The sequence below is a fragment of the Aspergillus affinis genome (genome assembly GCF_023601865.1).
Source record: "Aspergillus affinis strain CMG 70 chromosome Unknown NODE_1_length_919884_cov_86_970707, whole genome shotgun sequence".
NCBI lineage: Eukaryota > Fungi > Ascomycota > Eurotiomycetes > Eurotiales > Aspergillaceae > Aspergillus > Aspergillus affinis.
This window is the reverse complement of record NW_026515782.1, coordinates 643120-659009: the sequence shown is the minus strand read 5'-3', so window position 1 is coordinate 659009 and position 15890 is coordinate 643120. Positions and strand designations below refer to the sequence as shown.

The following is a 15890-nucleotide window of genomic DNA, read 5'->3' as shown; positions in this document are numbered from 1 at the left end:
CATTCCAGTAAGCTCTAGAGATAGAAAACTATAGTAATCAAGGCCCAGGCACCACCGCAGCTTTATAGCTTTTCAAACAAGAAGTAAATAAGGATATCATTCCAACGCCGCTATGCAAAAAAGAATGGAAAGAAAAGAAAAGAAAAGAAAAGACAAGTCAATCAAACACCATAGAGCCGAGGCCCAAGATGAATGGGAACCAACTTAGAAGAGGAACATAAAACAAATGAGGAAAGTCGAAAATGCGCAAAGTGCAAAGGAAAGATAAAGAAAGCACAATTCGCTAATCCCATTGTGGGAACATCAAACATCCAATTCCGTTGCTGGCCATAAATAAGATCAGAATAATAGACATTCATTGGCGATGCATGAGAGCAGGCATGGGAATGTAAAAAAGCATATACAGTGGTCGTGTGGTCTGTCGTATAATCAATAATCCGTGTAGGTCGTAGGTCAAGCAGTAAACATGAGTCGCAATCGGCTTGATCGTTTCTTCTTCTCGGGTTTCACTTCTTTCTCGGAGAATCGCGATTCCGCCTTTGACGGAGCTCTGGAAGGAGCCTTGGAAGGAGACTTGGATGGGGCCTTGGACGGGGCCTTCGAGGGAGCTTTAGAGGGCGCCCTCGACTCTCCTCCAAAGAAAGACTTCGCAGCGCCTCCCCGAGAGCCGATGTATGATTCAGGCATAGGCTCCATTCGGGAGTAACGGGATGGGGCTCGGGAAGCCCGGGATCGACGGGACCGCCGTGAAGATGCCACGGAGCCATCGTCGTCGAACTTGAAACGGGGATCTCTCGTCATACGCGCCGTCGTCACATCAATGCCGGACATGGCGGCAGCTTTTGGCGTGATAAATTCACCATCAACCGACGTGCCAACGCTGAATGCTTCGGCATCAGCCACGCCACGCCGCCACATCTCGACGCCGCTCAAACATTCAGTGTTGATTTCCATCATGTCGTCCATCGATTCTTGTGGTTCAGCACCTGGGGGAACACTTGGGTCGCCCGGTGGGGCGCTTATCTCCTTGTTGTTTCCGCCCTGCAGGTGTTTGATGATTTTATATCCACCGAACATGACGATGGTCGCACTCAGGCCAACTCCAGCTGCGATCAAGAACTGAGGGCTAGCAAGCAATGCGAAAACACCGGGTGCCGCCGTCTTAAAAGCAGTGAGTGCGGCCGGGGCCATTTTGGTGGCCACTTTGCTGATCTCCGCCAAAGTGAGCGCCACGGCCGCCATGGCGTCCGGATTCTTCTGGAGGTGGGCGATTGTATGTGTTGCACTATGATGCACACAGTTGGCCTCCTCCAGGAGCCATTGCGCCCGACCAACCAGGCCATTCAGCTCCGGATCATTGATCTTTTGGAGCTGATTGTCCGGCTGACGCTCCAGTGCAGAGGGATGGAAATCGCCGTATGCCAAGTCCATATCCACTTGGGCATCCGATCGAGAGCGACCGGTCATCTGCCGCCCCTCAGGCTCGCGAAGCGCAATCTCATGATGGGTGTGGCGGCGGACCATGTCCGTGGGACGCTGGAGGGAGCGCGAGCGCGAGGCCACAGAATGCAGGTCTTGCTCGTATTCAGAACCCTCATGATGGTGACGATGATGATGGCTACGGCCGGAATGATGTCGAGAACGGCTCCTGCGTGAAGAGGCGACCGAGGGCGCGTCTTCGATGGTATAAGTCTGCAGACCTCTCAAGGCTTCCTGCTCGGCGATCTTGGCGTTGCGTTCCGACTGGAATTGGGATTTGCGTTCGCGATATGCATCTCTGGCATGACCGAAGACGCCAAATAAGTGTTTGCCCTGTCAAGGGTTAGGATCAGTTCGAGTATCGAGGAGAGAATAATGGGCATCCGTCACGCACCGTGCTGACTACTTTGCCGGACTTGTTAAGCACGGTAACCGTCTCACCGAGAGGCATGATTGTAATGGAGGTGTCGTATGCTAAAGTGTATGCTGATTTGGGGAGCGGACAATTGCAGTCAACTCTCGCAACCGATTTGCCGGTCGATAGGACAAGCCCAACGACATCAAAATTTCCGGAGTAGCGACCAGAGGGAGAAGGAAAAAAAGGGATCGCCCTTCAAAGATCCGCAAAAAGCTCCGGACGAGCGGTGTAGGCGAGCGGGCCAGTGTATAATTATCGCGACTAAATCCCGGCGGGTGGAGAAACTTGGCCCGTTCTTCCAGAGTTTGAACTGTTGGATTGGGGTCTAGAACAGGAGTTCAACAGCGATAGAAAAGGGGAAGATCGGAAGACGGGACCGCTAGTTTTAAAATGTAAAAATCTGAAGTATGGGGAGGCAAGTTTTTTTAGACAAGAAAACTAATGCCTTCGGGGATGATTTGTGATTTCAGCTCTGTATGGTTGGAGCTTATAGTGATGAAAAAGCGGCGAGTTGCCTGCAGCTGAGCAGTCAAAGCGAGATGACGACACGGCCACGCTGCAAAAGCGCTAAGGGGCAACGAAAGAGAATGCAAGATGGGGGAATAGAATGGAAGATAAGGAAAGAAAAGAAAGAAAGTGAGGGGGTTGGGGAATTAAAAGACCATCAAATAAAGTGAGGAGACCGACACAGGCGCCTAAAATTATGGGCACGAAGCAACGAACAGGATCAGGGCCCGCTTAGGACCGTTTGGACTGGTTGGGTGCCGGTGATGCTGAGAAACAAGGCAGCAGGATGTGTCAAATAGCCCCTGGGAAAAAGGAATATGAATGGTTGTAGCATGAACAGGCGATCCGTGGGGACCGCATTTGCTGTCACGGCGCTACTCTACCGCATCATTGGTGGTCGGGGTTGGGTAGAGATGAAGGAGGGGGAGAGAGAGACACCAATGGTACCTGATGAGGCGGATGACACTGCAGAGATTGAATTATGGATATTGGACGGAATCATGATTTGACACAACTAGTTAATTAAAGCGACAAAAAATCGTACGGAGTAATATTGAATAAGAACTAAGATAGCCGGAAGGATTTGTGCAGAGGGGATGGAGGACGGAAGTAGATGAACAGTGGGAACAGCGGCCGATTCACGGGACTGACAGAAATGGCGGTGATGTCACGCCCCCTGATTGGCGCACCCTGCCACCGCCACTGTGGCTTATGTGCCTTCTTGCCTGTTCGGGACGAGCAGCGGGGCTTCCGTCAGCCTTACCAACGTTACCTTACCATACGCCGTGTTTACCACCCCTGACTAAGCACCCTGCTCGGTGTTGGCCAACTGAAGGTGGAAGTATATCTATCTCTGCCAACTGCACTGCCTCCTATGAGGAAAACTGACTTATTTCTCTATCTTGCCCTGACAGTGCTGGAAGAATGCATCCTCGGGAGCTCTGCCATGTTATTAAAGAAAAAGGGGGGAAGAAAGGGAAAAAACAATTCATTCCCGTCTTTGCTTCTACGCATCCCCTGGCCGCAGATAACCAGCAGCAGCGGCATGCAGAGTCATCCTAGAAGATGCAGTGAATTCTCAGGGCTTTGTGCAGATCAGGTTCTTTATCTAATCCCACGCCCAACCTACGTAGCAAGGCCGTTGTGGTGCTGTTCTTACACATATATACGGCGGCCACCGTCATAGTTCTCTTTCCCACTCCCTTTTCTTCCTTCCCCTCGCATTTTCAATGGGCCATATTGGAAGATGCCTCCCTGCAAGAATGACGCTCTCCTAGCCCGTCTGCTCTGGGAACCCAGGTCAGTAATTGCCACATCTTCCCGTCGTTCCCCTCGGGCTTGGCTCGTATTTCGCCCGAGAGACGCCTTCCCCGAAGGCTAATGGACGTATCTGCTCTGCCTCTCAATCTCTGTGGACTGACACCTCCGAAAAGATCATCCGACAAAACGCTCTGTGCATCGAGCTACTGCCGGCAGGAATACCGTGGACAAGGGACACGAGGTGAGTCGACCGCCGTCACAGCATCTCCTGAGCCTTTCCGCATTGGGGGCGTTCCGGGTGCACCGCCACAGGTGCCATCACTACCATCGAAATCACGACATTCGACCAGTCATCATTTCTTCCCTCCTTCCAAGTCTTTCCTACCCCGTCTCCACCGCAAATTTAGCGACCTCGTCCGTCCTGGTTCGAGGGTGATGTATTTTGTGTATTCCGTTTAACTCTGTACCTTTTTTTTGGTTCTATTTTCTTTATCTCTTTTTCCCTTTAGATCCTGTGGTCCTGTAACTCCGAAGCTGTCGCACTGCTGTCACGTGAACAAAGGCCATTTACATCATCTTTCTTTCTTTTTCACCGTATATATCAACCCCCAGATAAGGACAACTAGGCTAAGGCTCTAGCCGGCTCGTTATGCCGGCGATGGATCCCATAGTACTTGCCGAGTCGGATAGTACCTCGGAAATCGATGAACAGACCAAAACCTGGGAAGCCTCACTTTCCGTCCACGAGGATCTCAATGATCCCAAGTCGCCGATAGAGTGCGGTATTGGCCATCGCGTCCAGGCTAGCAGATCGGTCTTGGCTCTTGTCATAGATAATGAATGCGTCTTCGCTGGTCTCCAGGGAGGAGACATTGTCGTATGTGGTGTCCTATTCATTGGCGGGAGCCGACTGACTCATCCGCGATAGGCTTGGTCTCTCGAGACATATGATCTAGTCCTCTCGGTGCACGCGCATCAAGAAAGTGTACTCGATCTTTATCTGTCGGAGGATGGCGATCTGCTCTTCTCGAGCGGTGGAGACTCCGTCATCAATGTATTTCCAATCTATCAGCTCTATTCATTATGGTTCGTAGGATTGACCGATATCGCAGGTTTGGTCGACCAGAACATTTGATCGACTATACTCTATTCATACACACCATGATGTGGGTGATATATTCGCGGTAGCCTACTCGTCGACTTTGAACACCATCTATTGTGGTGGACAAAACACAAGTATCCAGGTGGGTTGTTAGCTCCATCACTCGTGACTTATGATCTGACAAGGTTTCAGTGGTGTGATATCTCCCAGGCCGACGCTGCTACGACGCAGTTGTCGACCGCCCAACTGTCGAAGCGCACGCATCGCTTCTTTGATTCTCGCGGTCCCGACGGCTCTCGCGCTCCGAGACCAGAAGCAGGATCTGATGGAGTCCGCCCGGTCACGGAGGGTGGCCAAGTCCTGACCTTCAAGCGCGATCATCATAGGCTATTCTCACATCACGGGTATGTATATACGATGCTCCTCGTTCGAGGATTAATCGAGTCGGCACCGAGCGAAGAGGTGCTTTTGACCGGTGCTGGTGATGGCGTTGTCAAGTTATGGCGCTTGGAACAAGACAAATCTAACGCCGTTCCCACCCAAATGGCCAAGCTACAAAATGGGGATCCGGTTCTTTCGATCGCTGTGGATGGATCTTTCCTTTATTGTGGTCTCGCCGGAGGTGCCTTGAACATTTGGAATCTCGATTCTCATCAGCTGGTGAAGCGAATCACTCGGCATACGGGCGACTTATGGGCTGTCGACATCATTCACGGTGTAGCAGTTTGTGGTGACTCTAATGGAATTGTGAAGGTACGACGACATTGGACCTCCATGGCTTCGGCACAGAAGAATTACTAACTTCTGGGATTAGAAATTCAATTCTCGATTTGAAGAGGTTGGCAGTTGGGCGGCCCACGAGGGTACGATGCTGGCATCCGCTGCAGGTCAATACAAGGACCGGTTTATCTATGCCACCGGAGGCAACGATAACACGGTTGGTATTTGGGACGTGACGGAGGTTTCCTTGAGCCAGGGCGAACTGCCTCAAATTAACAATGGTATGATGGGAGAGCTATTATTCTCGAAACCTTGCTAACAAAGTGCTCAGACGAAATGGTGAACTGCCTGGCGAAGTTTGTTGGTTTCAAAACTGTTTCCGCTAGTCCAAAATTTTCCGGCGAATGCAACCAAGGTGCAGCCTTTCTACGACGACACTGCATCTACTTAGGCGCCAAGACAAAGCTCCTAACTACCGGAGAGGACACGAACCCCATCGTGCATGCGCGGTTCAATGCGACATCTCCTAATAAGGTTGACAAAACCATCTTATTCTACGGACATTACGACGTGGTCGGAGCCGATGCCAATCGGGCCAAATGGAAGACCGATCCGTTCCAGTTGACCTCTATGGACGGATTTCTGTATGGTCGAGGTGTCTCGGATAATAAAGGTCCTATATTGGCAGCCCTTTATGCAGCCGCCGAACTTGCTCGGCAGAAGGCACTTCCCTGCGACGTTGTGTTCATTATTGAAGGCGAGGAAGAGTCCGGCTCCCAGGGATTTCACGAGACAGTCCGGGCACACAAAGCTCAAATTGGCCCGGTGGACTGGATCCTGTTGGCGAACAGTTACTGGTTAGATGATTTCAACCCTTGCCTGACGTATGGCCTGCGTGGCGTCGTCCATGCCAACTTGATTGTTTCCAGTGATCATCCAGATCTTCACAGTGGTATTGATGGAAGTTCGTTGTTGGACGAACCCTTGAAGGACCTCACCCTACTTCTAGGCACTCTGATGGGTCCCAGAGGGCGCATCAATATCCCCGGCGTTCAAGATCCGGTCCTGCCTCTCACAGAGGCGGAAAAGCAGCGCTACGCCGACATTGCCCAAATTCTTCTGCAGCGGCACCCCGAAATCACAGACCGCGAGGCCCTGATAAATTCCCTCATGCATCGTTGGCGCGAACCGTCACTCACGATTCATTCCGTGGAAGTCCCAGGTAACAACAAAAGCACGACGACCACCATCTCTCGAAAGGCGAAGGCTAGTCTATCGGTGCGACTTGTGCCAAATCAAGAAGCGGATGACATAGCCGCTAGATTGACCATGTATGCCCAAGAACAGTATGACCTGTTAGGTTCACAGAACGATCTTACCGTCGAGATCACGGGCAAATCTGATCCCTGGCTTGGCGATCCGGATAATGAAATGTTCGAAACTCTTGACGAGGCCATCACAGCCGCATGGACACCGGATCAGCAGAACCAAAAGCACCAATATCCTCCTATTCAGCGGAGCCCACAAGAGCGAGCGGCACCATCCAAGGACTTGCTGGGACCTGCGGTCAAACGGAAGGACTCGTCCGACAGCCTGGCCTCTCACATTGACCGCATTATCATGTCGACCACTACATCCTCCGCGGGGAAAAAGTCTTCTCGGAAACAGTCATCCCTAAGTAGGACCGTTCCGACTTCGTCGACACTAACGAACAAATCGGGCGCCGTCTCCTCGAGCGATGCCACGCGCGAGTCCTCCCCTGTGTCTCATACTGAGACGCCCATCACACCTGCTACCGGACCTATCTCCGGGCCGTCAGGCGTGCGACCTATCTATATCCGAGAGGGAGGATCCATCCCTACGATTCGGTTCCTCGAGAAGGAATTCTCCGCCCCGGCAGCTAACTTGCCGTGCGGACAAGCCAGTGACAACGCGCACTTGTACAATGAACGGTTACGTGTGGAGAACCTATACAAAAGCCGAGAAATTTTTAGCTACCTCTTTTCTAGACTTCCGGGTAAGGTTCGAGGGGCGTGAAGGTATCTGCATGGCGTGACGTTTGGTGTCTAGGAGTCAGCTTCCCGCTAAATGGTGATGGCTAGATCGGGAAAATGTAGTAGATTGAATGAACAAACATGACGCCATATGACGAAGGCAATTGTAAAGTAAGGAAAATGAATGTATGATTGAATTAAGGTCTCCGTGCCGACAATGGATAATGAGGAAGTCCGCAACACTCAAATTGATCCTAGAAACCTTGCTAAAAACCGGTTTGCATTCTTCAGGAAGCCAAATCCGGACTTCCTCACTCGGGGTCTACGGAAGTTTTCATGCATTCCTCCTAAATGAGAAACCTCTTCTATGTGCCTTTTCTGGATAAGTAACCTGGTGTAACTGAACACTCGGGGTCAGTTGCCAGTTAATTAATCGACGAAGAGTATATATATAATTGAAAAGGACGTTTAGAATCTTCATACTCTGAACAGCAAACAGCACTTATCAGACATATCGATCACCATGGGAGAAGCATCCGATTCAGCCTACGTCCTAGACCGAAGTCTGGATGAATCCAAAAAGTTTCCTTCTGCTCTTCTAGCAATGATGAATTGGTCTAACACCTAGAGTGTAATAGGCTTAACGCCCAGCAAAGCTTCTTCACCAAGTTGCTCAACAATGATCTCGTTCATCCCTCGATCCCAAGACACTCGTTGAATACTATCGCAGACGTCGCAACTGGAACTGGGTACGCAGATAAACTAGCACCACCGGATAAAGCAGACCTACTGACAGAAATGAATCAGACTGTGGATCAATTCTCTCCCTAATTACCTTCGCTCTGTCGACAACCACACATCCTCCCTCACTCTACATGGCTTTGATATTTCCGCCGACCAGTTCCCTTCTACGGAGAAGACGACTGCCCCGGGCCATGAAATTCAGTTCCTGGTCCATGATATTCAGAATCGTTTTCCAGAGACTTATTGGGGGAAATATGACCTTGTGAATGTAAGCTTCTTGGTTGCTGCCCTTAGAGAGGGGGAGTATGAGGCTTCCATAAGGAATTTGTTGGAGATCCTGACTACGTCCAGTCCCCTTCCCTACATATTATTTCTTTTCCACTTATAACACCCCAGAACCCAACGGCTACCTCCAATGGACAGAAGCCGACCCTTCAATCCTCGGCAAGATCCAACTCCCTAGTCTGGAACTCAAAACCATCCCTCATATGACCGAAATTATAAAAGAAGGCATGTCGCACGTCGGATTCTGTCTAGACCCTCCACAAAGAATCCAACGTATCGCAAAGGGGGTGGGATTCACTCAGGTTGAAAAGCATACCTTTTCTGTTCTCGACAGAGCGGATCTGCGCGGGCAGGCGAGAGAGTGGTTAGGATCGGTCTGGAGAAAAACGCTTCCGATCGTGATGATACAGTCGGGAAGGGTTGGGGGTATAGAGGAGACCGGTGAGATGGCAGAGGAGTGGATCGAGAAGATCGAGAAGGAGTATGGCGAGTTTTGCCTACCGTGGACTTGCGGGTTGTTGTTGTTGCGAGGAAAGGAAATTAGGTATATCTTGAGTCTTTAGATCTGCTGCTTCTAGAGTGACTACATGCAATATCCGTTTCATGCGATTTAGAATGTGATTTGATTTTATTGGGAATTGAAATAATTCAACAACTATAACTATACGATCGAGCAATCACTTACTGCGAATTTCGTCAGAATACAACCAGAGCGAACCCGTCTGGATTATCTTGAATGGCAAAGTTAGCCGAGATGCCCAGGGATATCCTTGTTATACAGGTGGATCGCACCTAAGGGTGGCTATCTATCGCCCCCAAAATTCAGCTTACGCCTCCCTCTCGCCCTTTTTCTCCTTCAAGAGGCATCACTGTCACACCATGGTGTGGCTCCAGCTTATGGCGGCATGAATTCCAAGAAACAGCTCTCGCTTACTTTGTCGCCCTCGTACCGTCTAGGGGTTTCGATTCGCGAGGTCTGGATATCTTTACGGACTTTGATGCAGGTTGTTGATGGTTCGACTTCCTAGATCCTCGAGATTTGAGCTTCATTCTATCTAATACAGTGTGCATGGCTACCATCAACGCGCCCATCGTCTTTTGGTACAGGAGTATCTCAAATGACCAGAAGTGGGTGAAAAATAATCCAGTTACATGGTGAGAGAGAAGCCGTTTTCTGCGCTTATTTTACAATATATATATAGATTGTTTATCTTCAGTCAACGACCTCAACTCTAAGTATCAAAGTGTCTGGAGTTTATGATATGTCTAGATCTAGATTTTCTCTTGTCTCTTCTTCAAGAAAGGTCCCCCACCCCGTCGTGAGAAAGCCCAGCGAATCTGGCTAGCCATGGAAATTTCCACGTTCAGTTCCTCAGCAAAACTCCATGCCAGGGATGGATTCTTCTGGAAACCACGTCCCACCAGAACAAAGTCCAAGCCCTCCTTCTCGAGCAACGAGTTGGCCAAGTGAGCCGAGTCGATTGTCCCGACAGCACTCACCAACAGCTTATCGCCAACCGCCTTCTTCACGGCAACGGCAAACGGTGCCTGGAATCCAGGCCCCGGCTTGATCTTCTGGGCAGCGTTGGTTCCACCGCTGCTGATATCGAGCAAATCGATGTTTCCGCTCTCTGCCAGCGCTTGCGCAAACTTAATAGTGTCCTCAAGTCGCCAGCTCGGCTGCAGCGGTTGGACCTCTTCTAGCCAGTCCGTCGCCGACACGCGCAGAAAGACGGGCATGTTCTCGGGAACAGCCTCGCGGGTGAGTTTCGCGATCTCCAAGCTCAGTCTGATGCGATTTTCAAAGCTGCCTCCATATTCATCCGTCCTCGTGTTCGACGTCGGCGATAAGAACGACATCAGCAGGTATCCGTGGGCATTGTGAATCTCGATAAAATCGGCACCCGCGCGGACAGCCCGTTTCACCGCTGCCACCCAGTTCTGCTTGAACTTTTCAATCTCCTGCTTGGTCATCTGCGTGGGGATCGGGTAGCGGTCGCTGAATGGCACACCACTGGGTCCCTTGACGCGGTCCGTCCAGCCACTGGCATTGTTGGAAGCTGCCTCCGTGAACGACAGCCACGGCGCCACGGTACTCGCCTTCCGACCGGCGTGGGCGATCTGTACGCCGATGATCTGGTTCTGGCTGTGCACGAACTCAATCACCTGTCTCATGGGCTCGATTTGCGAGTCCTTCCACAATCCCAGATCCTGAGGGGAGATGCGACCCTCCGGCTCGACGGCGGTGGCCTCGACCATCAGAAATCCGGGCCCGCGCTGGGCAATTCCACCCAGATGGGCCATATGCCAGGGCGTCATGTGGCCATCGTCGGCGGAGTATTGGCACAGGGGAGAGAGCTGGTATATCTGTCAGAACCATGATCGATTCCGACCTTATTCAACTTACCCCCAGACGGTTGTGGAACGTCAACCCCCTCACCGACAGAGGTTGGAACAATTTGGGGATCGGGGCACCATCGGATTGAGGGTTTGCGGCAGTCCCTGCGGGCGGTTCCTGGGCGGGTGTGAAGTAGGGGATGCCGGGGGCGGGCTTGTTCACGATGTCGTGGAACTGAGGAGCCATGATTGATTAATTCTGCTATGCTCGTGGTGAATTGGAAGGAAGGGAGGGCAGCAGAGGTATAAATGGAATGTGGAATTCCAGTGGATGATGTCATGACAGTTTCGCTGCTTGGTAATCTACTTTATTGGGACTGCCGAGGTCGCGCCTATCTTATCGGTTATCTTATCGGGGAACCATGGGGCTTGAAGAGGGATGTATGGTTTGGTTGGAGAACCATAGATGTTAGTTAGAGATATTTAGGGGGAAGTAAAAATAGAGTGTTTCCTTAGACTGAGGCTAGAGATATTGACCTGGCTAGTTCCAACGTCTGGTAAAATGCAATACTTTGTAGGGTTATAGCAACACGATATAGTGCTTGGCACTGTAAGTCCACCAGAACACAGAAAAAGTACAAAGGAAAAGAGGGCGAGGCCGATTCCCCGGACAATTTGAGTGCCCGCCAAGCCGCTAGTCCCGATACAGTCAACCTTGCGGACCCTCACGTGCGGGCCAATCAGCACTGACGCGTTGGCATCGAAGGGAATCCTTTCTCTTCTTGTCATCCTTTCTTGATGCTTGCTGCCCTCCAACTTCCAAGCCACCTTGAACCCGATCAGTAACGGTCGGATGCCTTACGATCCCGGTCCTCGTGCTCTCGGGTCCGCGGCCGCGATGACTTCCGGACCCAACCCTCGTCGATGAATGAGATAAAAGGCCATGGAAGACCACGACAAGTGGATCCCCCGGACTAGTTCCGTTACGATGCAGTATCTTCGGTAGCGTGTTGGAGACCGTGTAAGCCTCTGCACGGGCTGTGGATGCTGTCGGCTTTAAATCGCCCCGATCTGGATTTTGTTTCCTATATAAACGGCATTGAATGACCTTTTCTTCTTCACTATATACTCCTGAGAGCGGCACGAGGCTATATCTCGCTGAACACGAAGGTTTCTCGTTACACAGTCCTTTCTTCCTTGGCTAGCGAACACATCAACCAAATATGGCTGGCCTTCCTTGGTCTACGGTCTATATCGGGATCGCGGCCTACACGATCACTCGGTCGACCGTGGGGATGTTCTTTTTGTTATCCTTCGTCGCAACTGTGGCCAAGTTCTTTTACAAGTTAGTGTTGTACCCCGAGTATTTTTCCTCCATCGGTCACATCCCAACACCGCCGGTAAGTAGTTTTTCGTCCCGTAGCCATGCCCTGAATATGTCCGAGTCCTGACCATTCATAGCGCCGATCGTGGCTCACGGGAAACTCGAAGTCCTTTTTCATCGAGTCGCCGTTCGACGACATGCGCAAATGGGTAGAGACAATCCCCAATAACGGCTTGATTCGCTATTACATCGCCGGAAACCTGGAACGGGTGCTCCTGACTAGCCCCAAGTCGTTGAGTGAGTTGCTGGCGCATAAGGTGTACGAGTTCCCCAAGCCGGAAATCATCCGTGCCAGTTTATCACGCGTCACGGGTGAGCATGGCTTGTTGTTGGTCGAGGGAGATGAACATAAGGTAGAAATCACGGGGCCGCCATGATATTGAGTTGATAGCTGACATCCGAACAGAGACAAAGAAAGAACCTCATGCCGGCATTCGCGTATCGCCACATCAAGGAAATATACCCTATCTTCTGGGCCAAAAGCACCGAGATGGTCAAATGCATCGAGCATGACCTGAAAAACCGCGCTGACCCGACGGATAACGTCATCTGCATCGGCACCTGGTCCAGTCGAGCGACGTTGGATATCATCGGAGTAGCGGGAATGGACCACGATTTCGAGGCCCTCCGTAACCCCAACAACGAACTCCAGCAACAGTACCAGAAGATCATGTCTGACCCTCCCCTCGGCATGAAATTGCTGTACGTCCTCGCCATGATCATGGGAAACCCAGGCTGGGTCAACAAACTCCCTGTCAAACGCAACGACGACATCATGAGCGCCTCTGAAACGATCCGCAGCGTCGCGCGCCAAATGATCCGCGAGAAGCAGCAAAAGCTGGACTCCAATACCGGCGCAACCGGCGTCGACATCCTCTCCGTCGCCCTCCAAAGCGGCAGCTTCACCGAAGACGAGCTCATCGACCAAATGATGACCTTCCTGGGCGCCGGGCACGAAACCACCTCCACCGCCCTGCAATGGGTCATCTACGCCCTCTGCAAGCATCCAGACATCCAGACCCGTCTCCGCGACGAAGTCCGCTCCGACCTCCCCTCCATCTCAACCGATCACCCAGAGCCCTTATCTGCCAGCACTCTCGACGCGCTCCCCTACCTCAGCGCCGTCTGCAACGAGGTCATGCGCTTCTACCCCTCCGTGCCCTCCACTGTCCGCGTTGCCAACCGCGACACCACGCTCGTCAACACGCACATCCCCAAGGGCACACTCTTCAACGTCGCCGCCACCGTCATCAACCGCAACAAGGAGCTCTGGGGCGCCGACGCCGACAAGTTCAACCCGGAGCGGTGGCTGGGTCAGGGTCGTGCTAACACCGGCGGCGCGACGAACAACTACGCCTATTTAACTTTCCTGCATGGTCCGCGCAGCTGCATCGGTCAGGGGTTCGCGAAGGCGGAACTGGCGTCTCTGGTGGCGTCTCTGGTGGGTCGCTTCGAGATGGAGTTTGCGGAACCCGGCAAGAAGTTGGAGGTAAGGCAAAGTGCGACGATTTGTCCGAGGGATGGGGTTTTAGTGAAGATGAAGGTGTTGGAGGGATGGTAAATTCTTTTTTTGGGGGAGATTATAAAGAAAGTGGTGGATCTGGCAGTCGACGACTTTTTTTTGTCCATATTCAACTCATATGTATTATACCTGACAATTTGATTGGAATCCACTCCTCATCCACCATGGATGTATATGAACCTCCAGCATCTAATCTAATAATAACTCTCTCTAAACACCATCACATTCTCTCTCTCACCTCCCATCGCATCCTCATCTATCCAAGCCCTCCACATCCCCCCACAATTGAAATCAAACACCACGGTTCCCCGTCCAATCACCTCCCCATCTCTATATCCCCCTTGGTCCTCCTTCGTAACACATCTCACTTCAATCCCAATAATCCCTCCCCCCCCCTCTCCACTTCCCCATTTTGTCCCGGCGGAACGCTGTAACTCGCCACCCGGCCCGGCTACGTCCCTAACTGCTTCGGAAAGCATCGTATGGGGTGAAAAGCGAGCCATAGCGCAGGCTGTGCGCGCCGCACAGGTCCGGAGGAAGGAGTCGCCGTTGCCGGTGCCGGAAAGGGCGACGGCTACGGTTTGAGACCTGGATCTGGATCTGGATCTTGATAGGGAATTGGACGGTGGCGGCGGAGGTTGTGGTTGAGGGAGGGACAATACGGAGGAGGTGCTGCATGATGAGGGAGGAGAGTCGATCAAAAGCTGTTTTTCGATTTCTTCGTAAACTGGTGATGGTAGATCCGGTTCTGATGGGGTTCTGGCTGTGGGTCTATGTCTCTGCGCTTCGGGATCGAGATCGGTATCTGTATCGGTATATTTCTTCTGTCTAGTGGTATATTTCTCCAATGGAAATGAACGAGGACGGTAACTCCAACGTAGAAACGAAGGGAGACAAGCGGTCCAGGACATCGATGTCTCTTCCTCTTCCTCCATGGATAGTATATTAGGCGGAGAAGGAGACGACTCAGTCCATCGCTCCGCCCAAAATCCCGCCCCTAACGTAGGGGTATCGCCCACTCGTCCGGGAAGCTTGTTTGTCATGCCGCCGGTGCTTGTTGCGACGGCTAGGTTGCCGTACTGGTCGAGACAGACGCAGCCGACTGTTCCTTGGGGGAGGGAGTTTAGGTCAAGATCAAGGTCGAACATCTTGCCATCCGACCGCATCTCTACCTCCGAATCTATAGCGACATCGCACGTGGAATCATCAGCATTGGAATCTGAGACAAAAGTAGCCTGCTTAGCAGTCTGTTTCCGTCCCTGTCCCTGTCCACGTAACTTCCGCACATGTTCATTCCACCGTCTCTTTGTCCAAAAGTACTCGTCGGGCTGAAACTCGAGACCCCACTGCTTAGCGAGGTCTTCGACATAAGGCGCAGAAAGCTGTGCGTGCATGCTTCCTCCATCATCATCCTCCCCAAGCCCATCCCGTAGAAGAACTTCCCTCGCGAGTTGAATCGGATGCCGTACGTTGCGGAGCCCGATGACGCCGACGCCGCGTTTTGTTGAGCCAGGACCAGGACTATCCATCGACGTGACCATCACCGAAGCTTCCATTTCGATGGTCCCGGCTGAGGTGAACACGCTGCCGCGGGCACAGTTGAAGAGTTCGTCGTCTTCGAGGAGGGAGACGGCATGGACGGCGGCGTCGAGGGCGGAGGAGCCGGAGTTGAGGAGGTCGCGAGTCGAGCGGAGGTAGGTGAGGAGGGAGGTATGGTATTGGCCGTAGAGGTGGGGAGGAATAGAGGATCGAGAGAGGGCGCCAGCGCCTCCATGGATGATGAGCGTGGGTTTGTATTTCATTTTCGGTTCTTGGATCGATTGGTGGGTTGAAGGTGGTGGTGATGGTTGTGATGAAGTGGTGTTGGTGAGGATGAGCTAGTGCGAAGCTAGGGATAAGAAAGAGGGGTTAGATTTTATAAACAGTGAGTTCGCTCTCACGGGTTAGAAAAAGCCACAGCAGATAAAGTTCCGAATCTAACATAAAACTTGATGCATTATTCCTGTTAGCAAGTTAATGTACAAGACCAGCCGGCACTTCCGCTTTTTTTTGTCGTCTCCGGTCACAAAAAAACATGGGATGCAAAGGCTGAGCAATCCAATCGCCATAAAACATGCTCCACAATAAGATGTAATAAA

At 51.8% G+C, this 15890-nt stretch overlaps 5 protein-coding genes across 5 annotated transcripts; 2 read left to right on the top strand and 3 right to left on the bottom strand.

Annotated features, from left to right (window-relative positions):
* Positions 1-453: 453 nt before the first annotated feature.
* KD926_004136 (uncharacterized protein) lies at positions 454-1930 on the bottom strand (the record flags this gene model as incomplete). The annotated part of the gene is made up of 2 exons (XM_053096773.1): positions 454-1812; positions 1874-1930. 2 exons carry the CDS (start codon positions 1928-1930, stop codon positions 454-456), a joined length of 1416 nt encoding a protein of 471 aa, XP_052961279.1.
* A 1854-nt stretch (positions 1931-3784) lies between these two features.
* On the top strand, positions 3785-9537 carry KD926_004135 (glutamine amidotransferase subunit DUG2; the record flags this gene model as incomplete). The annotated part of the gene is made up of 12 exons (XM_053096762.1): positions 3785-4101; positions 4304-4541; positions 4593-4718; positions 4777-4908; positions 4959-5519; positions 5581-5767; positions 5818-7508; positions 7980-8062; positions 8119-8229; positions 8288-8574; positions 8621-8990; positions 9291-9537. The coding sequence occupies 12 exons, from the start codon at positions 3785-3787 to the stop codon at positions 9535-9537; spliced, it is 4350 nt and encodes a 1449-aa protein (XP_052961278.1).
* A 244-nt stretch (positions 9538-9781) lies between these two features.
* On the bottom strand, positions 9782-11093 carry KD926_004134 (NADH:flavin oxidoreductase/NADH oxidase; the record flags this gene model as incomplete). Its single annotated transcript, XM_053096751.1, has 2 exons — positions 9782-10867; positions 10917-11093. 2 exons carry the CDS (start codon positions 11091-11093, stop codon positions 9782-9784), a joined length of 1263 nt encoding a protein of 420 aa, XP_052961277.1.
* Positions 11094-12069: 976 nt separating this feature from the next.
* KD926_004133 (cytochrome P450) lies at positions 12070-13791 on the top strand (the record flags this gene model as incomplete). Its single annotated transcript, XM_053096741.1, has 3 exons — positions 12070-12246; positions 12308-12583; positions 12637-13791. 3 exons carry the CDS (start codon positions 12070-12072, stop codon positions 13789-13791), a joined length of 1608 nt encoding a protein of 535 aa, XP_052961276.1.
* Positions 13792-13946: 155 nt separating this feature from the next.
* Positions 13947-15554, bottom strand: KD926_004132 (isoaspartyl peptidase/L-asparaginase; the record flags this gene model as incomplete). The annotated part of the gene is made up of 1 exon (XM_053096730.1): positions 13947-15554. One exon carries the CDS (start codon positions 15552-15554, stop codon positions 13947-13949), a length of 1608 nt encoding a protein of 535 aa, XP_052961275.1.
* Positions 15555-15890: the final 336 nt, after the last annotated feature.